Raw genomic sequence first — 23,396 nt, 5'->3', positions numbered from 1 at the left:
GCTGTCTAATAAAGACAAACTAATCATACATAAACAGGTGCTACCAATAAACATACAAGGAGGGGGAGGAAAGACAATCAGTGGCAGCTAATAGGCCGGTGACGACGAGCACCACCCGCCCGGGAAGGGAAACCACCCTCGGTCGGACTCGTGACACCACCGAGGTGTCTCAGTGTAGAATGTGATCGGAGGACTAGACATGACAATTAAAATATTGATGAACAGCTTCTCACCATTATAACCTTTACAACATTGGCCTCTTTGCTGGTCTGTAGGTCTCGTATACAGTAAACCCTGAGTGTACACTACATTAGGAACACCTGCTCTGATCAGCTTGAAATCTATGTTCCCTTATTGTTGTCACTTAAATCCACTTCAATCAGTGTAGATGAAGGGTCGGAGGAGGATATTTAATTGAGACATGGTTTGTGTATGTGTGCCATTCATAAAGTGAACGGGCAAGACAAAATATTTACAGTTCATTCGGGAGTATTCAGACCCCTTGACTTTTTCCACATATTGTTATGTTAGACTTTTTCTAAAATTGATACAAATTGTTTTTGCTCATCAATCTACACACAATACCCCGTAATGACAAAAACAGGTTTTTAGACATTTTTGCTCATTTCTTAAAAATAAAAACAGAAATAACTTAATTACATAAGTATTCAGACGCTTTGCTATGAGACTCGAAATTGAACTCAGGTGTATCCTGATTCCATTGATCATCCTTGAGATGTTTCCACATCTTGATTGGACTGCACCTGTGGTCAATTCTATTGATTGGACATGATTTGGAAAGGCACACACCAGTCTATATAAAGGTACCACAGTTGACAGTGCATCTCAGAGCAAAAACCATGAGGTCAAAGAAATTGTCCGTTGAGGTCAGAGACCGGATTGTGTCTAGGCAAAGATCTTGGGAAGGGTGTCAAAACATGTCTGCAGCATTGAAGGTCCCCAAGAACACAGTAGCCTCCATTATTCTTAAATGGAAGAAGTTTGGAACCTCCAAGTGTGTACCTAGAGCTGGCTGCCTGGCCAAACTGAGCAATCAGGGACAAAGGCCTTGGTCAGGGAGGTTACCAAGAACCCGATGGTCTGACAGAGCTCCAGAGTTCCTCTGTGGAGATGGGAGAACCTTCCAGAAGGACAACCATCTCTGCAGCACTCCACCAATCAGGCCTTTATGGTAGAGTGGCCAGACAGAAGCCAGTCCTTAGCAAATAACACATGACAGCCCGCTTGGAGTATGCCAAAAGGCACCAAAAGGACAATCAGACTATGTGAAACAAGATTCTCTGGTCTGATGAAACCAAGATTGAACTCTTTGGCCTGAATGCCAAGAGTCACGTCTGGAGGAAACCTGGCACCATCCCTACGGTGAAGCATGGTGGTGGTGGCATCTCTGCTGTGGGGATGTTTTTTCAGCAGCAGGGACTTGGAGAATAGTCAGGACCGAGGGAAAGATTAACAAAGCAAAGTACAGAGAGATCCTTGATGAAAACCTTCTACAGAGCACTCAGGAATTCAGACTGGGGCGAAGGTTCACCTTCCAACATGACTCCGACCCTAAGCACACAGCCAAGACAATGCAGGAGTGGCTTCGGGACAAGTCTCAATGTCCTTGAGTGGCCCGGACTTGAACCCGATCGAACATCTCTGGAGAGAACTGAAAATAGCTGCGCAGCGACACTCTCCATCCAGCCTGACAGAGCTTGAGAGGATCTGCAAAGAAGAATGGGAGAAACTACTGAAATACAGGTGTGCCAAGCTTGTAGCGTCATACTCAAGAAGACTCAAGGCTTTAATCACTCCCAAAGGCGCTTTAGCAATGTACTGAGTGAAGGGTCTGAATACTTATGTAAATGTGATATCAGTTTTTAATTTCATTTTATGAAAATCAATTTTTGCTTTGTCATTATGGGGTAATGTGTGTAGATTGGGGATTTTTTTGTTTGTTATCCATTTTAGAACAAGGTAACAAAATGTGTAAAAAGTCAAAGGGTCTGAATACTTTCCGAATGCACTGTAAGTGTCCTTTGGACAGGGTATGGTAGTAGGTGCCAGGCACACCGGTTTGAGTGTTTCAAGAACTACAACACTGCTGGGTTTTTCACGCTCATCGGTTTCCCTGGTATATCAAGAATGGTCCACCACCCAAAGCATATCCAGCCTACCTTACACAACTGTTAGAAACATTGGAGTAAACATGGGCTAGCATCCCTGTGGAACGCTTTTGACACCTTGTAGAGTCCATGCCCCGATGAATTGAGGCTGTTCTGATGGCAAAAGAGGGTCCAACTAAATATTAGGAAGTTCTTCCTAATGTTTTTTTATACTCAGCGTATATCTATGTTGAGATGAGAACGTATGACCGTGTTTGGTGTCCTGCATCACTGTAGCAATTGTCAGTAGCCCAGAGGTGTAGCAGAGCAGTACATCTATTTAAATAGCATCTAAATGAGCTTCATGTTGACACACAATGTCACATGAGAGACACCATGTGCAACATCTCTCTCCTTGTCTGACTGGAGAATGTTTAGCACTACTTCTTAGCACCCGTTCTTCTTGTCCATCGCAATAGCAACGATTTACATGAATATAGCTTGTGTTACAAATATGCTACAAAGGTGCCAAACAGTGTTCATGACAGGGCAAAGATGAAAATAAACAACAATGTTCTCAAGCCATCAGGATATGAGATGTTGTTTTGAGAGTATCATTATGAGTAGGGCCAGGAGTTTTTCCAAAGCATGTGACCCAACCCCCCAGAGTTATTCCTGGCTAAGTGACATGGTCAGGAAAACTCCTGGCCCTACTCATCAACCAACATTTTCGATTGTTAATCCATCCTCCTGTCTGCACAGGAGTGACCAGCTGAATGTGGGAGACTACATCAAGTCAGTGAACGGCATCAACCTGTCCAAGCTCCGCCACGATGAGATCATCAGCCTGTTGAAGAACATAGGAGAGCGTGTGGTTCTGGAAGTGGATTACGAACTACCTCCTTTTGGTACGAGCACTTCTAGTGTGTAGGTCTGCCTCTGGGCTGCTGTTAGTAGTTATGTTATGTCCATGTCTTTGCATTTCAAATTACATATACGATATTGCAGATCAGGTCAACATATCTTGCTTTTGTTCTTGGCTGAAAAGCCTCCAGTTCTCTCTGTTGTTATATTCTTACCATCGGACGTTATTCCAGTACAGTACTAGCTCATCTATTTCTGGACTGTGACCCAAAAAGTAAACAAATAATTGATTATCCCATTGGAGGCTGGTGTCATTTTCAATTGGAGGACGTGCTCATTATAATGGCCAAAATGGAACGTGGGATGTGTTTTATGTCTTCGATAAATTTCCATTTATTCTAGCCATGAGCCATCCTCCATTCACCAGCCTCCACTGGATGATCCAGTGGTGACTTATAAGGATTCAACCTCCAAAACAGCTACCCAGCAATAGGTTGTACCTCTGGCAGTGAGTGGGTTGCAGTTAACACTATCTTACAATGTTCCATTATTTTAAAGGTGGATAAAACCTTCATGCCACTGTGTTTTTGGAATGGTGATTGGTTTTGTGTCCTAAGATGGTGTTGGTCTGATTCTGTTATTGTGTCTAAACTCTGAACTACTTTCCCTCTCTGTTTTCAGTCCAGAACACTCCCACAAGTGTTATAGCTAAGACTATAGAGGTGTGCCTATACAAGGAGGGCAACAGCTTTGGATTCGTCATGAGAGGTGGGCATCATCAAGTCTGTTAGAATGTGTATTAAAGGGTGGGAAAGGATGAAAGATTGTGCTAGAGCTGGTTTGTGTTCTGTTGTTCTAGGAGGGTTCCATGAAGACTGGCACAGGTCTCGTCCTCTGGTAGTGACCTACGTACGGCATGGGGGTCCAGCTGATCGGTAAAGACATGCAGACGAGATAAGACTGTGTGCGTGCACACATGCTTATACCCTCATGAGTAATTTCACATTAGTAAGCGCAAGGATGTTTCTATAATTTTGGGGGCTCGGAGCAAGATTTAGTTGGGGGCCTCTCACAACTCACTGGCAAACATTTTAGGGGTTCCCCTCTTGGTGGCGCAGAGAAAAAGGTGAAGCTTTAAAGGGCATTTTCTGCAATTCTACACATTTAGCCATTTTAGCAGTTTTAAAACACATTTCATGTGATTCACATTTCAAATAAATAAAATGGAATGATACATTATGATATTATGATATTGATGATGATATTGATGATGATATTATTTCTCAAATGCTTGGTAAACAACAGGTGTAAACTCACAGTGAAACGTTTACTTAGGGGCCCTTCCCAACAGTGCAGAGAAAAGCATTATACAAACAATAATGCAAGGAATAAATGCACGAGTAACAATAACTTGGCTACATACAGTTTAAGTCAGAAGTGTATGTAAACTTCCAACTTCAACTGTAGATGGGATGAGCTGAGGGATGTGGAATTGGAGACAAGTGGGAGTGGAGGTGCTGTACGGAAGATAAAATAATGGTAAAAGATAAAAGTTAAAAAAAGGCAAAATAAAAAGTATGTTTGAATGACACTGAGGGCAGTGTTTTTACAGCTAATGCCGGTTTGCCTGAGGCTGATGCCGTGCAGGTGTTTGTACACATTTATATACACACACTCTCATTCAAATAAACTTATACAAGAAAACACACACATACATGTAATAGTGCCAGACATGTACACAAACATATACTGTACATTTGGCATTGCTGTTCTGATTTTAGTCGTCCTTGATGTCCTTATTTTAATTTTATTTTTTATTTTTAACAATTGTTTTGCTTTTGTTGTTTGCTGTTTTCTTCTATCTTTTCCTTTTTTCCCTTTAATTCATTCTCTTGGTTGTTGGTGCTTTGTGGGGTTTTTGGGGTGGAGAATGGAATTAATTGTATTTTTATTTTTCTTCTTGGGGGGTGGTGGACTGTGGGAGGGGTCTCGAATGATTGAGAGGCAGCTATTAGGGAAATGTGGGCGGGATCTTGGAGGGTTCTGGTTCATGTTTTTTGGCCTGGTGGGAGATCTGTCAACGTGTCCTTGAGCAGTGCATTGACCCTGGATGCTTCTGTGTGTCACTCTGAATGGGAGTCTGTTGGATGACTGGTGTGGTGTAGTTGTTGAGCGTCTTCACTGCAACAACATTGTATGTTTCGGATATTCAATGCAATAATAATAATAATTAGTTTTATAATATAATAAAATAAAATAAAAATCCTTAGTCATGTGGACATGAGGAACTTGAAGCTCTCGACCTGCTCCACAACAAACCTACCGATCTGGATGGGGGCGTGCTCAGCTCGCCGTTTCCTGTAGTTCGCTATCAGCTCCTTTGTCTTGCTGAAGTTGAGGGAAAGGTTGTTGTCCTGGCACCACACTGCCAGGTCTCTGATCTTACTTAATGATGGTGTTGATGTGAGCAATGACCAGCCTTTAAAAGCATTTCATGGCTACATATGTGAGTGCTACGGGGCGATAGTCATTTAGACAGGTTACCTTACCTTTTTGGGCACAGGGACTATGGTAGTCTGCTTGAAACGTTTGGTTTTTTATTTTTTATTTTATTATGATTATTGTATTTATATTTATTATTTTATTATGTTCAAACATGTACTGTAGGTATTACAGACTGGGATCAGGGAGAGGTGGAAAATGTCAGTGAAGAAGCTGATCAAATGAAATGTTATTGGTCACATACACGTGTTTAGCAGATGCTACTGCGGGTGTAGTGAAATGCTTGTGCTTCTTGCTCCGACAGTGCAGTAATATCTATCAAGTAATATCTAACAGTTTTACAACTTCTACCCAAAATAAACGTAAATCTAATTAAGGAATGGATTAAGAATATATGTATATATATGTATGTCAGAGCGGCATTGGACTAAGATACAGTGGCATAGTATAGAGTACAGTATATACATATGAGAATGGGTGATGCAATATTTACAAACAATTAAAGTGACTAAGATACAGTAGAGTAGTATAGAGTACAGTTTATACATATGAGATGAGTAATGCTAGATACAGAGACATTATTAAAGTGTCTCGTGTTTCATTTCTATAAAGTGTCCAGTGATTCCTAATCTATGTCTACAGGCAGCAGCCTCTGATGTGCTGGAGATGGTTATTTAGCAGTCTGATGGCCTTGAGATAGAAGCTGTTTTTCAGTCTCTTGGTCCCAGCTTTGATGCACCTGTACTGACCTCGCCTTCTGGATAATAGCGGGGTGAAAAGGCAGTGGCTCGGGTGGTTGATGTCCTTGATCAGCGCATGCTCTGAATACGCATCCTCGTAATCCGTCTGGCCCTGCGGCCTTGTGAATGTTAACCTATTTAAAGGTCTTACTCATATCGGCTACGAAGAGCGAGATCACACAGTCGTCGGAACAGCTGGCGATCTCATGCATGATTCAGTGTTTGCCTCGAAGTGAGCATAGGTATTTAGCTTGTCTGGTAGGCTCGCAGCTGGGTTTCCCTTTGTAATCCGTGGTAGTTTGCAAGCCATGCCACATCCGACGAGAATCAGAGCCGGCGTAGTAGGATTTAATCTTAGTCCTGTATTGACGCTTTGCCTGTTTTGATGGCTCGTCGTAGCGCGATTTCTTATAAGTGTCCAGATTAGTGTCCCGCTCTTTGAAAGAGGCAGCTCTAGCCTTTAGCTCAGTGCAGATGTTGCCTGTAATCCAAGGCTTGTGGTTGGGTTATGTACGTATGGTCACTGGGGACGACGTTGTCGATGCAGTTACTGTATGAAGCCGGTGACTCACGGAACATATTCCAGTCTGTGCTAGTGAAACTGTCCTGTAACTTAGCATCTGCTTTATCGGTCCATTTCCATACTGAACCACACTGGTTCCTCCTGTTTGAGTTTTTACCCGAGGTTGCTGCCCGGTCTAGACGATGCATATAGAAACACGCGAGATATACATTATCCATGTCCTTGTTCAGCCAAGACTCTGAGAAGCATAGAATATTACAGTTCTTCAGGTCCTGTTGATAGGATAGTCTCGAACGGAGTTCATCCAGTTTGTTCTCCAGTAACTGCACATTCCCCAGCAGAACAGAGGGCAATGGTGGTCTATTTGTGCGCAGACATAAACTCGTTAGGAGGCAGCCTGCCTCTTTTTCGTCGCCGCTTCCTCTTTCAAGTCCTATTAATTAGGGTCTGGTCCGGCGTAAGCAGGAAAGCTGTGACTTGTTGAAGTAGAGCTCTTCATCCAAATCAAGATTAGTGATCGCTGTTCTGATGTCCAAAAGCTTTTTTCGATCATAGGAAAAGATGGCGGAGACATTATGTAAAAAAGCTAAGATCAGCATAAATGAACACAAAATAGCAGAATTGGTCAGGAGCTCATGAAACGGCCGTTATCCACTGCAGCACCATCTTTTAATTTGGAGTTGAGAGAAGAAATTGCAGTTTAAAGCAAATGTTCCTGAGGTTCTAAACATTTTGCCATGGGATTGAGAGGAAATGTTTGTTTTAAAGCAAATTTCCATGCAATTCTAAAAATGTTTGCCATCATACGATATGAGTGAGCGTGACGAACAAAATCAATGGGGCCCCCTGGAGGTCAGGGCCCCTGTGCCAGTGTCTTGCCTTCCAGTCAGTAATTCGGTCATGCAATCTATAAAATGTTACCTGACATGGGCTAATTGACTGCCTGTCAGTAACTGACATACCAATAGGAAAACTGCTGATGTATTACCAAATTTCGAAATTGCACATTGTATATTCTACTATCCAAACTAACAGTGAGTTGAGACCGTGACTGACTTACTTATGCCTAGAAATAACACTGAGTAAGTGATTTAAGATGCTCTGGAGTGCCTTTATTTCAGTCAGTGTATGGATCTGTATGCAATCTTTATAGCTTGCTGACCCTGGTTTGCTCCTTTGCCATTTGTTTCAATGCAAATGCTATTGAAAAGATGTAGGGATGCACGTTGCCTCAAAGACCTATGGGAATGCAGTCATGCATTAATGTTAAATCCACATTCACAGTATAAAGGGCAAGCTTCATCCTAAGGCTAGGGACTAGCTAACTGAATGCTGTACTGCACTGTTCCAAGATTTCTCAGAATATTGAGGGCAACATGACTTTTGTATAGCAAGCAGTGACATGGTGAGTATAGTGTACACCATTAGAGAATATATTGATATTAATTATGTTTGTTCATTTCCTGAAAGGCCAGAGATAGAATCGCTCTTTTACGAGAGAGAGTACAAAACACCCCCTTCTTCCCCTTTCTTTCCTTTTGAAATTGTAATTTTCTCCCAGAGACAGCAAACAGAAAGATGGCCATCTGATGTGCCTGTGTGGACTGAGTGCCTATATTCACTGCCCTCCTTTACATATACACTTTCTCTCTCCTCTCTCTCTCCTTTCTCTCTTTTTTCAATGCCCCCCCCCCCTCATCTCTTTACCAGAGAGGGCACACTGAAGGCTGGTGACCGTGTGCTGAGCATAGGCGGGAAGCCCTTACACCGAGAGAAGCATGCTGACGCTCTGACTATGCTGATGCAGTGTAGCCAGGAAGCCCTGTTCCTGATTGAGTATGATGTCTCCCTCATAGGTGAGCACACACACACCTGGCAGAGGGGGGATATGTGAGAATACGGCAGCCCAGGCCGGGCAACATCGCTCTGGGGGTAAATAACATGTCAGTTCCACAAGAATGTATTAGAGTGTGCAAGACGCAACCCCAGGATTCACACGGCTCCAAAAACACGGAGTAGGAATGGTACAGCAGGTACATACAGTGCCTTGTGAAAGTATTCGGCCCCCTTGAACTTTGCAACCTTTTGCCACATTTCAGGCTTCAAACATAAAGATATAAAACTGTATTTTGTGAAGAATCAACAACAAGTGGGACACAATCATGAAGTGGAACGACATTTATTGGATATTTCAAACTTTTTTAACAAATCAAAAACTGAAAAATTGGGGTGCAAAATTATTCAGCCCCCTTAAGTTAATACTTTGTAGCGCCACCTTTTGCTGCGATTACAGCTGTAAGTCGCTTGGGGTGTCTCTCTCAGTTTTGCACATCGAGAGACTGAAATTTTTTCCCATTCCTCCAGCTCGAGCTCAGTGAGGTTGGATGGAGAGCATTTGTGAACAGCAGTTTTCAGTTCTTTCCACAGATTCTCGATTGGATTCAGGTCTGGACTTTCACTTGGCCATTCTAACACCTGGATATGTTTATTTTTGAACCATTCCATTGTAGATTTTGCTTTATGTTTTGGATCATTGTCTTGTTGGAAGACAAATCTCCGTCCCAGTCTCAGGTCTTTTGCAGACTCCATCAGGTTTTCTTCCAGAATGGTCCTGTATTTGGCTCCATCCATCTTCCCATTTCCATTTCCATTTAAGTCATTTAGCAGACGCTCTTATCCAGAGCGACTTACAAATTGGTGCATTCACCTTATGACATCCAGTGGAACAGCCACTTTACAATAGTGCATCTAAATCTTTTGGGGGGGGGGTGAGAAGGATTACTTATCCTATCCTAGGTATTCCTTAAAGAGGTGGGGTTTCAGGTGTCTCCGGAAGGTGGTGATTGACTCCGCTGTCCTGGCGTCGAGAGGGAGTTTGTTCCACCATTGGGGGGCCAGAGCAGCGAACAGTTTTGACTGGGCTGAGCGGGAACTGTACTTCCTCAGTGGTAGGGAGGCGAGCAGGCCAGAGGTGGATGAACGCAGTGCCCTTGTTTGGGTGTAGGGCCTGATCAGAGCCTGGAGGTACTGAGGTGCCGTTCCCCTCACAGCTCCGTAGGCAAGCACCATGGTCTTGTAGCGGATGCGAGCTTCAACTGGAAGCCAGTGGAGAGAGCGGAGGAGCGGGGTGACGTGAGAGAACTTGGGAAGGTTGAACACCAGACGGGCTGCGGCGTTCTGGATGAGTTGTAGGGGTTTAATGGCACAGGCAGGGAGCCCAGCCAACAGCGAGTTGCAGTAATCCAGACGGGATATGACAAGTGCCTGGATTAGGACCTGCGCCGCTTCCTGTGTGAGGCAGGGTCGTACTCTGCGGATGTTGTAGAGCATGAACCTACAGGAACGGGCCACCGCCTTGATGTTAGTTGAGAACGACAGGGTGTTGTCCAGGATCACGCCAAGGTTCTTAGCGCTCTGGGAGGAGGACACAATGGAGTTGTCAACCGTGATGGCGAGATCATGGAACGGGCAGTCCTTCCCGGGAGGAAGAGCAGCTCCGTCTTGCCGAGGTTCAGCTTGAGGTGGTGATCCGTCATCCACACTGATATGTCTGCCAGACATGCTGAGATGCGATTTGCCACCTGGTCATCAGAAGGGGGAAAGGAGAAGATTAATTGTGTGTCGTCTGCATAGCAATGATAGGAGAGACCATGTGAGGTTATGACAGAGCCAAGTGACTTGGTGTATAGCGAGAATAGGAGAGGGCCTAGAACAGAGCCCTGGGGGACACCAGTGGTGAGAGCGAGTGGTGAGGAGACAGATTCTCGCCACGCCACCTGGTAGGAGCGACCTGTCAGGTAGGACGCAATCCAAGCGTGGGCCGCGCCGGAGATGCCCAACTCGGAGAGGGTGGAGAGGAGGATCTGATGGTTCACAGTATCGAAGGCAGCCGATAGGTCTAGATTCTAGAAGGATGAGAGCAGAGGAGAGAGAGTTAGCTTTAGCAGTGCAGAGCGCCTCCGTGATACAGAGAAGAGCAGTCTCAGTTGAATGACTAGTCTTGAAACCTGACTGATTTGGATCAAGAAGGTCATTCTGAGAGAGATAGCGGGAGAGCTGGCCAAGGACGGCACGTTCAAGAGTTTTGGAGAGAAAAGAAAGAAGGCATACTGGTCTGTAGTTGTTGACATCGGAGGGATCGAGTGTAGGTTTTTCTGAAGGGGTGCAACTCTCGCTCTCTTGAAGACGGAAGGGACGTAGCCAGCGGTCAGGAATTCCCATCAATTTTAACCATCTTCCCTGTCCCTGCTGAAGAAAAGCAGGCTCAAACCATGATGCTGCCACCACCATGTTTGACAGTGGGGATGGTGTGTTCAGGGTGATGAGCTGTGTTGCTTTTACGCCAAACATACCGTTTTGCATTGTTGCCAAAAAGTTCAATTTTGGTTTCATCTGACCAGAGCACCTTCTTCCACATGTTTGGTGTGTCTCCCAGGTGGCTTGTGGCAAACTTTAAACAACACTTTTTATGGATATCTTTAAGAAATGGCTTTCTTCTTGCCACTCTTCCATAAAGGCCAGATTTGTGCAATATACGACTGATTGTTGTCCTATGGACAGAGTCTCCCACCTCAGCTGTAGATCTCTGCAGTTCATCCAGAGTGATCATGGGCCTCTTGGCTGCATCTCTGATCAGTCTTCTCCTTGTATGAGCTGAAAGTTTAGAGGGACGGCCAGGTCTTGGTAGATTTGCAGTGGTCTGATACTCCTTCCATTTCAATATTATCGCTTGCACAGTGCTCCTTGGGATGTTTAAAGCTTGGGAAATCTTTTTGTATCCAAATCCGGCTTTAAACTTCACAACAGTATCTCGGACCTGCCTGGTGTGTTCCTTGTTCTTCATGATGCTCTTGTAATGGTTTTCTTCATCTGAACGAGAGGCGGACCAAAGCGCAGCGTGGTTGTTTTGATTCATGCTTTAATAAATCACTACACATGAACAAACAAAAACAAGAAATGTGAAAACTCAAAACAGTCCTATCTGGTGCAACGACAGAGACAGGAACAATCACCCACAAACACACAGTGAAACCCAGGCTACCTAAGTATGATTCTCAATCAAAGACAACTAATGACACCTGCCTCTGATTGAGAACCATACTAGGCCGAAACATAGAAATACCCAAAACATAGAAAAACAAACATAGACTGCCCACCCAACTCACGCCCTGACCATACTAACTAAATACAAAACACAGGAAATAAAGGTCAGAACGTGACAGCTCTCTGCGCTTTTAACGGACCTCTGAGACTATCACAGTGCAGGTGCATTTATACGGAGACTTGATTACACACAGGTGGATTGTATTTATCATCATTAGTCATTTAGGTCAACATTGGATCATTCAGAGATCCTCACTGAACTTCTGGAGAGAGTTTGCTGCACTGAAAGTAAAGGGGCTGAATAATTTTGCACGCCAAAATTTTCAGTTTTTGATTTGTTAAAAAAGTTTGAAATATCCAATAAATGTCGTTCCACTTCATGATTGTGTCCCACTTGTTGTTGATTCTTCACAAAAAAATACAGTTTTATATCTTTATGTTTGAAGCCTGAAATGTGGCAAAAGGTCGCAAAGTTCAAGGGGGCCGAATACTTTTCGCAAGGCACTGTACATACAATCGATAAATATACTTTAATAATTCCAATATATAAGTCTACTCTATATTGTATGGAAGTATACAGACAAACCATCTGGAGGTTTAAGGTGATTTAAAAAATATATATACATTTTGCGGGTTGCGTCTATTTATTCTATTCTTCTTAATTAAGTTAAAAAGCAAACGGAGATCTGGGCTTTCATATACCTGAATTAGTCCTAATTAACACTAGTGCTTTCGGAGACAGAAAGACAGACAGACGTTCTTGCTTTAGAGCGAGCCCCCCGGGAAGGATACAGAATGAGATTGCATCCATTTGGTGAGGTCAAAGGTCAAACAGCCCTTCAGTCTGTTTTCCTCCAATATGAAAATTATTTTACTACCTTCATCTGGCAAGCAGCGCATGCCCCTCAGTACAGCTATAAGTCAGTGATAGTCATGCCTGGGTTAGTCATCCCGGGTCTGGGACACTCCTCTGGTACGATGACATTTCCCAGGCATGATGACACTCCCCAGGCAGGACAAAGTTGTACGCAAGTCCCATACAAGGTCTCAGACAAGCGGACGTTTCCGTTGCCCTGCAAGCCCCTAGCTCTGTCGATTCTCTGTATCACTGGATAGGTTGTCTCATATGCCATCAGCTGAGACAGATTGACCTCTGTACTGCCCTAGTTGAGTGTTAAGTGAGGTGGGTTGAGGTGAAAGGGAATATCCTTGTTTCAAATATATCTGGAGAGCATCATTATCAAACCAAATGCCCTCAGAAATAAATAATGGGTTCTTCAGTTTAGAGAGAGGAGATAATGAAGAGTGTGGTGGTTAATTTCTTTACTATCAAATGAGGAGAGACAAACTTATCACACAAGTCAGAGTTATGCTTAACCTGTTGCGACGAGCAATCCCGTATCCGGGAGCGTAATTATAGCCTCAAGCTCATTACCATAACGCAACGTTAACTATTCATGAAAATCGCAAATGAAATGAAATAAATATATTGGCTCACAAGCTTAGCCTTTTGTTAACAACACTGTCATCTCAGATTTTCAAAAAATGCTTTTCAACCATAGCTACACAAGCATTTGTGTAACAGTATTAATAGCTAGCATAGCATTAAGCCTAGCATTCAGCAGGCAACATTTTCACACAAACAAGAAAAGCATTCAAATAAAATAATTTACCTTTGAAGAACTTCAGATGTTTTCAATGAGGAGACTCTCAGTTAGATAGCAAATGTTCAGTTTTTCCAAAAAGTTTATTTGTGTAGGAGAAATCGCTCCGTTTTGTTCATCACGAAAATTCAGTCATTAAAACGCAAACTTTTTTCCAAATTAACTCCATAATATCGACAGAAACATGGCAAACGTTGTTTAGAATCAATCCTCAAGGTGTTTTTCACATATCTATTCGATGATAAGTCACTCGTGGCACATAAGTCACTCGTGGCTCTCTTCAAAATGGAAACATGCACGCACCTGGAGATTACGCAATAGTTTCGACGGAGGACACCGAGCGGACACCTGGTAAATGTAGTCTCTTATGGTCAATTTTCCAATGATATGCCTACAAATACGTCACAATGCTGCAAACACCTTGGGGACACGACAGAAAGTGTAGGCTCTCTCCTTGCGCATTCACAGCCATATAAGGAGACATTGGAACACAGCTCCTCAAAAATCTGTCTCACTTCCTGTATGAAATTTCATCTTGGTTTCGCCTGTAGCATTAGTTCTGTGGCACTCACAGACAATATCTTTGCAGTTTTGGAAACGTCAGAGTGATTTCTTTCCAAAGCTGTCAATTATATGCATAGTTGAGCATCTTTTCGTGACAAAATATCTTGTTTAAAACGGGAACGTTTTTCATCCAAAAATTAAATACTGCCCCCAGAGGTTCAAGAGGTTAAACTAAATCTTTATTCACGTATTAATAAGGGAGCAGGTCAAAACAACACACACATATAAAGTGAATCGATTGACTGCTCTACGTTAATGATGGCTGGTCAACGAATCACCCTCAGATGATTCATTGAGAGCGCCGAGATACAACGATACAAAGGTACTTTATAGCAAAGACACACCCTTTTCAGTCTACATGACAAACAACAGATGTATAGAATGGGTCACAAGGTTAAGATTTGTATGAAAGGCACCTATAATTCATAGCAGACAGTATCTGCTGTATCAACAGTTTTCATTGTGTACAGTAGAGACCAGTGTCTGGGCCCCCAACTCCATACTGGAGCCATGTCTCCCTGGTACAATATAGAACAGAAACATTAACTCATGCTCTGGAATGTTCTTTAGGTTTTATCACCCAAAAGACATTGTAAATTTCCTGTCAGTGTTATTTCCCAGAGGCCCATCCTCAGTAGAACACACACACAATAGTTATAAGAATCCTCTTTTCATCTGCGTGAAACAACCATTTGATGCAATAAAACTATTATAAACATCATCTTGCATTTTTCCACCATAAGAGAAAGCAAATGTGTATCAAATCAAACTTTATTTGTCACATGTGCCGAACACAACATGTGTAGACTTTGCCATGAAATGCTTACTTAGAAGCCCTTAACCAACAGTGCAGTTCAAGAAGAGTTAAGAAAATATTTACCAAGTAGACTAAAATAAAATGTATAATAAAAGGTAACACAATAAGAATAACAATAACGAGGCTCTATACAAGGGGCACCGGTACAGATTCATTGTGCAGGGGTACAGGTTAGTTGAGGTATTTTGTACATGTAGGTGGGGTGCATAGATAATAAACAGCAGGTAGCAGCAGTGTAAAAACAAATGAGGGGAGCTGTGTGTGTCAATGTAAATTGGCCGGTGGCGATTTTATTAATTGTTCAGCAGTCTTATGACTTGGGGGTAGAAGCTGTTGAGGAGCCTATTGAACATGCCATACTAATAAAGGCATTTTAATCAATTATATGAAGAGTCCTCCTTTCTTTCTGTTGAGCTCCGGTACCATTTGCCGTGCGGTAGCAGAGAGAACAGTCTATAACTTGGGTGTGTGGAGTCTCAATTTTAAGGGCTTTCCTCTGACACCGTCTATTGTGTAGGTCCTGGATGGCAGGAAGCTTGGCCCCAGTGATGTACTGGGCATTTCGCACTACCCCCTTTAGTGCTTTACCGATGCCGAGCAGTTGCCATACCAGGCAGTGATGCAACCGGTCAGGATGCTCTTGATGGTGCAGCTGTAGAACATTTTGAAGATCTGGGGACCCATGCCAAATCTTTTCAGTCTCCTGAGGGGGAAAAGGTGTTGTCGTACCCTCTTCACGACTGTCTTGGTATGTTTGGACCATGATAATTTGTTGGTGATGTGAACACCAAGGAACTTGAAACTCTCGGCCCACTCTACTACAGCCCGTCCATGTTAATGAGGGCCTGTTCGGCCCGCCTTTTCCTGTAATCCAGGATCAGCTCCATTGTCTTGCTCACATTTCCAATATGTCCTAAGTACTCAGACACGGATTTCATCACTTTATACTGTCGCAACCTTAACCCAACACCAAGCGACCTCGTCAATTCGTTACAGTACTATGGATGTTCCCCCCTAATGTTGTGTATGTCTGTGTCTCTCAGAGTCAGTGCAGCAGGCCTCTGGCCCCCTACTGGTGGAGATAGTGAAGTGTCCTGCAGCCAGCCTGGGTGTTAGCCTGGCTACTGCTGTGTACAGGAACAAACAGGTTATCGTCATCGACAAGATCAAACAAGCCAGTGTGGTGGAAAGGTGAGGCAAGTCACCTGTCACAAACAATGTCTCACTTTTTACTTGAGTACCAAAGAGACCATACTGTATTTTGCACAACAATTGAGAAGCTTTAGAATCAATGTGATAAGCTTTTCTCCTTTCAAATCCCTCTCTGTCTGTCCCTTTCTTACCCCCTCTTTCTCTCAGGTGTGGGGCATTGCATATAGGTGATCTCATTCTGTCTATAGACGGGACCAGCACTGAGCACTGTTCCCTGATGGAGGCCACGCAGCTATTGGCCCAAACCTCTGACATTGTCAAATTGGAGATCCTTCCAGCCAATCAGAGCAGACTTTCCATGAGATCCCAAGACACAGGTCAGTCTATCAGAGGACTTGAGCCATATCCCAACACACTTCAAGGCATCCGCTCCTCCGCTCCTCACAGGACTCTGTTTATGTAATGTTTAGGTAGTTTTCTATGTACAATGGCTTCAGAAAGTACCCCTTAACTTATTACATATTTTGTTGTTATAGAATGACTTCAAAATGGAGTAGATTTTTAAAACTTTTTTTTACCCCATAATGACAAAGTGAAAACATGATTTTAGATATTTTTTACAAATGTATTGAAAATTAAATACTAAAATATCAAAGTCACATACAGTACCAGTCAAAAGTTTGGACACATCTCCTCCTTCAATGGTTTTTCTTTATTGTTTGCTATTTTCTACATTGTAGAATAATAGTGAGGACATCAAAACTATGAAATAACACATATTGAATAATTTAGTAACCAAAAAAGTGTTAAATCCAAATATATTTTATATTTGAGATTCTTCAAATTAGCCACCCTTTGCCTTGATGAGAGCTTTGCACACTCTTGGCATTTTCCCAACCAGCTTCATGAGGTATCACCTGGAATGCATTTAAATTAACAGGTGTACCTTGTTAAAAGTTCATTTATGGAGTTTCTTTCCTTCTTAATGTGTTTGAGCCAATCAGTTGTGTTGTGACAAGGTAGGGTTGGTATACAGAAGATAGCCCTACTTGGTAAAATACCAAGTCCATATTATGGCAAGAACAGCTCAAATAAGCAAAGAGAAATGACAGTTCCTCATTACTTTAAGACATGAATGTCAGTCAATACGGAAAATGTCAATAACTTTGAAAGTTTCTTCAAGTACAGTTGCAAAAACCATCCAACACCATGATGAAAATGGCTCTCATGAGGACCGCCACAGGAAATGAAGACCCAGAGTTCCCTCTGCTGCAGAGGATAAGTTCATTAGTTACCAGCCTCAGAAATCTGCAATTAACTGCACCTCAAATTGCAGCCCAAATAAATGCTTCCCAGAGTTCAAGTAACAGACACATCTCAACATCAACTGTTCAGGGGAGACTCCGTGAATCAGGCCTTCATGTTCGAATTGCTGCCAAGAAACCACTACTAAAGGACACCAATTAGAAGAAGAAACATAAGCAACATAAACATAAGCAATGATGGTGGAAATATGGTGTAAATCTGTTCAAATTTGAGATGTTTGGTTCCAACTGCCATGTCGAATGATCTCCGCATGTGTGATTCCCACTGTGAAGCATGGAGGTGGAGGTGTGATGCTGTGGGGTGCTTTGCTGGTGACACTGTCAGTGATTCATTTAGAATTCAACGCACACTTAACCAGTATGGCTACCACAGCATTCTGCAGCGATACGTAGTCCCGATACATAGTCTGGTTTGTTCTTAGTGGGACTATCATTTGTTTTTCAACAGAACAATAACCCAAAATACACCTTCCGGCTCTGTAAGGGCTGTTTTTCAAAGAAGGAGAGTGATTGAGTGTTGCATCAGATGACCTGCCCTCCACAATCACCCGACCTCAACCCAATTAAGAATATTTGGGATATGTTGGACCGCAGAGTCAAGGAAAAGCAGCAAGTGCTCAGCATATGTGGGTACTCCTTCAAGACTGTTGTAAAAGCATTCCAGGTGACTACCTCATGAAGCTGGTTGAGATAATGCCAAGTGTGTGCAAAGCTGTCAAGCCAAAGGGTGGCGACTTTGAAGAAGCTCAAATATATTTGGATTTGTTTAACACTTTTTTAGTTACAACATTATTCCATATGTGTTATTTCATAGTTTTGATGTCTTCACTATTATTCTATAATGTAGAAAATAGTAAAAAAATAAAGAAAAACGAATGAGGAGGAGTGTCCAAACTTTTGACTGGTACTGTTAGTATTCACCCCCCTGAGTCAATACATGTAAGAATCACATTTGGAAGCGAGTCTTTCTGGGTAAGTCTCTTAAAAGACTTGCACACCTGGATTTTACAGTATTTGCACATTGATCATTTTTTTTCATTCTTCAATCTCTGTCAAGTTGGTTGTTGATCATTGCTAGTCAGCCATTTTCAAGTTTTTGCCATAGATTTTTAAGCCAATTTAAGTCAAAACTGTAACTAGTCATCTTGGTAAGTAAATCAGTGTATATTTGGCCTTGTGTTTTAGGTTATTGTCCTGCTGCAAGGTGAATTTGTCTCCCAGTGTCTGTTGGAAAGCAGACTGAACCCTGTTTTCCTGTAGGATTTTGCCTGTGCTTAGCTTTATTCCGTTTATTTTTATTTAAAAAAAATCCCTATTCCTTGCCGATGACCAGCATACCCATAACATGATGCAGACGCCACCATTCTTGAAAATAAACTACATGGTATGTGGACACTTACTCGTCAAACATCTTATTCCAAAATCATAATAGGGAGTTGGTCCCCTTATACTTCTATTCTATTCATTTGTCTAAGAAGGTTTTCCACTAGATGTTGGAACATTTCTACGGGGACTTGCTTCCCGTAGCCACAAGCGTATTAGCGAAGTCTGGCACTGATGTTGGACGATTAGGCCTGGCTCGCAGTCGGTGTTCCAATTCATCCCAAAGGTTTTCGATGGGGTTGAGGTCAGGGCTCCGTGCAGGCCAGTCAAGTTCTTCCACACTGATCTCGACAAACCATTTCTCTATGGACCTCGCTTTGTGCATGGTGGCATTGTCATGCTGAAACAAGAAAAGGCCTTCCCCAAACTGATGCCACAATGTTGGAAGCATAGAATCATCTAGAATGTCATTGTATGCTGTAGTGCTAAGATTTCCATTCACTGGAACTAAGGTGCCTAGCCCGAACCATGAAAAACAGCCCCAGACCATTATTCCTCCCTCCACCAAACTTTAAAGTTGGCACTATGCATTGGGGCAGGTAGAGTTTTTCTGGCATCTGCCAAACTCAGATTCGTCCGTCGGACTGCCAGATGGTGAAGCGTGATTCATCACTCCAGAGAAGGAGTTTCTACTGCTCCAGAGTCCAATGGTGATGACCTTTACACCACTCCAGCCGACGCTTGGCATTGCGAATGCTGATCTTAGACTTGTGTGTGGCTGCTCGGCCATGGAAACCCTTTTCAAGATGCTCCCAACGAACAGTTCTTGTGCTGACGTTGCTCCATGAGGCAATTTGTAACTCGGTAGTGATTGTTGTAACCGAGGACAGACAATTTTTACAGGCTACGCGTTTCAGCACTCAGTGGTCCCGTTCTGTGAGCTTGTGCGGTCTACCACTTTGCGGCTGAGCCGTTGTTGCTCCTAGACGTTCACACTTCATAATAACAGCACTTACAGTTGACTGGGGCAGCTCTAGGGCAGAAGTTTGACGAAGTGACTTGTTGGAAAGGTGACATCCTATGATGGTGCCACATTGAAAGTCACTGAGCTCTTTAGTACAGGCCATTCTACTGCCGATGTTTGTGTTTAGACATTGCATGGTTGTGTGCTTGGTTTTATACATGTGGCTGAAATAGCTGAATCCACTAATTTGAAGGGGTGTCCACATACTTTTGTAGTGAATGAAGAGTGGTACTCAGTGACATGTTGTTGGATTTGCCTCCAACATAATGCTTTGTATTCAGAACATATAGTTCATTGCCTTGCAACATAAAACAGCAGTTTTACTTTAGTGCCGTATTGCAAACAGGATGGATTTTGTGGAATATTTTTATTCTGTACAGGCGTCCTTCTTTTCACTGTCATTTAGGTTAGTATTGTGGAGTAGCTACACTGCTCAAAAAATAAAGGGAACACTTAAACAACACAATGTCACTCCAAGTCAATCACACTTCTGTGAAATCAAACTGTCCACTTAGGAAGCATCACTGATTGACAATAAATTTCACATGCTGTTGTGCAAATGGAATAGACAACAGGTGGAAATTATAGGCAATTAGTAAGACACCCCCAATAAAGGAGTGGTTCTGCAGGTGATAACCACAGCCCACTTCTCAGTTCCTATGCTTCCTGGCTGATGTTTTGGTCACTTTTGAATGCTGGCGGTGCTTTCACTCTAGTGGTAGCATGAGACGGAGTCTACAACCCACACAAGTGGCTCAGGTAGTGCAGCTCATCCAGGATGGCACATCAATGCGAGCTGGGGCAAGAAGGTTTGCGGTGTCTGTCAGCGTAGTGACCAGAGCATGGAGGTGCTACCAGGAGACAGAACAGTACATCAGGAGACGTAGAGGAGGACGTAGGAGGGCAACAACCCAGCAGCAGGACCGCTACCTCCGCCTTTGTGCAAGAGGAGCAGGAGGAGCACTGCCAGAGCCCTGCAAAATGACCTCCAGCAGGCCACAAATGTGCATGTGTCTGCTCAAACGGTCAGAAACAGACTCCCGAGGGTGGTAATGGGGGCCCAACGTCCACAGGTGGGGGTTGTACTTACAGCCCAACACCATGCAGGACATTTGGCATTTGCCAGAGAACACCAAGATTGGCAAATTCGCCACTGGTTCCCTGTGATCTTCACAGATGAAAACAGGTTCACACTGAGCACACATGACAGTCTGGAGACGCCGTGGAGAACGTTCTGCTGCCTGCAACATCCTCCAGCATGACCGGTTTGGCGATGGGTCAGTCATGGTGTGGGGTGGCATTTCTTTGGGGGGCCGCACAGCCCTCCATGTGCTCACCAGAGGTAGCCTGACTGCCATTAGGTACCGAGACGAGATCCTCAGACCACTTGTGAGACCATATGCTGGTGCGGTTGGCCCTGGGTTCCTCCTAATGCAAGACAATGCTAGAACTCATGTGGCTGGAGTGTGTCAGCAGTTCCTGCAAGAGGAAGGCATTGATGCTATGGACTGGCCCGCCCGTTCCCCAGACCTGAATCCAATTGAGCACATCTGGGACATCATGTCTCGCTCCATCCACCAATGCCACGTTGCACCACAGACTGTCCAGGAGTTGGCGGATGCTTTAGTCCAGGTCTGGGAGGAGATGCCTCAGGAGACCATCCGCCACCTCATCAGGAGCATGCCCAGGCGTTGTAGGGAGGTCATACAGGCACGTGGAGGCCACACACACTACTGAGCCTCATTTTGACTTGTTTTAAGGACATTACATCAAAGTTGGATCAGCCTGTAGTGTGGTTTTCCACTTTAATTTTGAGTGTCACTCCAAATCCAGACCTCCATGGGTTGATACATTTGATTTCCATTGATAATTTTTGTGTGATTTTGTTGTCAGCACATTCAACTATGAAAAGAAAAAAGCATTTAATAAACATATTTAATTCATTCAGATCTAGGATGTGTTATTTTAGTGTTCGCTTTATTTTTTTGAGCAGTGTACAATGTTGTTGAGCCATCCTCAGTTTTCTCCTATCACAGCCATTATACTCTGTAACTGTTTTTAAAGTCATCATTGGCCTCATGGTGAAATCCCTGAGCTGATCCCTTCCTCACCGGCAACTGAGTTAGGGAGGACACCTGTATCTTTGTAGTGACTGGGTATATAGATACATCATCCAAAGTGTAATTGAGATATTCAGTCTGCTGTTAAAAAATAATATCTACCGATAGTTGACCTTCTTTATCGAGAAATTGGAAAACCTCCCTGGTCTTTGGGGATGTATCTTCATTTGAAATTCACTGCTCGACTATGATGCGTTATAGATAATTGTATGTTTGGGGTACAGAAATGAGGTAGTCATTCAAAAAGAATATTAAACACTATTATTGCACACAGAGTGAGTCCCTGCAACTTATTATTTTATATAATTTGTAAAACAATTCTGAAAACATGATTCTACATTAACATGATAGGGTATTGTGTGTAGGCCAGTGACACAATATCTCAATTGAATTAATTACAAATTCAAAATGTGGAAAAAGTCTAGGGGTGTGCATACTTTCTGAAGGTACTGTCTGTTACCCAGCAGACACAATCCAGATAAACTGCATTTTCAGCACAAACACACCCATACATGGTCACCTTTGTTAACTGCTGCTGCTTTAAAGGGACTGCAGAGGGTTTGCTGCGTCCTCCCACATTCTGTGAATCACGCTGAGTGTGGAAAGTGCTGGGAGGCAAGCCTTGTGCCCTGGGGAAGACCACCGGCCTCTTATTCATAGTGGCAAGCTAGCATGTGAAGCTGGAAGGGATCACTGAAACTGATGTGTGGTAGAACTATCAAATCAAATCAAAGTTTTTATTCACATGTGTCGAATACAATAGGTGTAGGCCTTAATGTGAAATGCTTACTTACGAGCCCCTAACCAACAATGCAGTTGTTGCATTGGATAAGAAATAAAAGTAACAAGTAATTAAAGATCAGCAGTAAAATGACAATAGCAAGACTATATACAGGGGGGTACCGGTACAGAGTCAATGTGCAGGGGCACCGGTTAGTTGAGGTAATATGTACATGTAGGTAGAGTTATTAAAGTGACTATGCATAGATGATGACAACAGAGAGTACCAGCAGTGTAAAAGGTGGGGAAATGCAAATAGTTTGGGTAGCCAATTGATTAAATGTTCAGGATTCTTATGGCTTGGGGTAGAAGCTGTTTAGAAGCCTCTTGGACCTAGACTTGGCGTTCTGGTACCGCTTGCCGTGCGGTAGCAGAGAGAACAGTCTGTGACTAGGGTGGCTGGAGTCTTTGACAATTTTTAGGGCCTTCCTCTGACACCGCCTGATATAGAGGTCCTGAATGGCAGGAAGCTTGTCCCCAGTGATGTACTGGGCCATACGCAGTACCCTCTGTAGTGCCTTGCATTCGGAGGCCGAGCAGTTGCCATACCAGGCAGTGATGCAACCAGTCAGGATGCTCTCGATGGTGCAGTTCTTTTGAGGATCTGAGGACCCTTGCCAAATCTTTTCAGTCTCTTGAGGAGGAATAGGTTTTGTTGTGCTCTCTTCACGACTGTCTTGGTGTGGTTGGACCATGTTTGTTTGTTGATGTGGACAGCAAGGAACTTGAAGCTCTCAACCTGCTCCACTGCATCCCTGTCGATGAGAAAGGGGGCGTGCTCGGTCCT

The 23,396-nt window shown here is 43.3% G+C and overlaps 1 protein-coding gene across 2 annotated transcripts in view; it reads left to right on the top strand.

Moving 5' to 3' along the window:
- Positions 1–23,396, top strand: part of LOC118361445 (glutamate receptor-interacting protein 2-like) — a 64,024-nt gene that overhangs the window by 7,469 nt on the left and 33,159 nt on the right. For both annotated transcript variants that reach the window (XM_052502035.1, XM_035741385.2), the window contains exons 4-9: positions 2,871–3,016; positions 3,654–3,740; positions 3,832–3,907; positions 8,448–8,593; positions 15,929–16,076; positions 16,245–16,414. In XM_052502035.1, the coding sequence (XP_052357995.1) occupies positions 2,871–3,016; positions 3,654–3,740; positions 3,832–3,907; positions 8,448–8,593; positions 15,929–16,076; positions 16,245–16,414 (773 nt within the window). The remainder of the gene's footprint in view (positions 1–2,870; positions 3,017–3,653; positions 3,741–3,831; positions 3,908–8,447; positions 8,594–15,928; positions 16,077–16,244; positions 16,415–23,396) is intronic.

The sequence above is a fragment of the Oncorhynchus keta genome, unplaced genomic scaffold (assembly GCF_023373465.1).
Source record: "Oncorhynchus keta strain PuntledgeMale-10-30-2019 unplaced genomic scaffold, Oket_V2 Un_contig_14950_pilon_pilon, whole genome shotgun sequence".
Taxonomy (NCBI): domain Eukaryota; kingdom Metazoa; phylum Chordata; class Actinopteri; order Salmoniformes; family Salmonidae; genus Oncorhynchus; species Oncorhynchus keta.
This window is presented reverse-complemented; position numbering and strand designations above follow the sequence as displayed.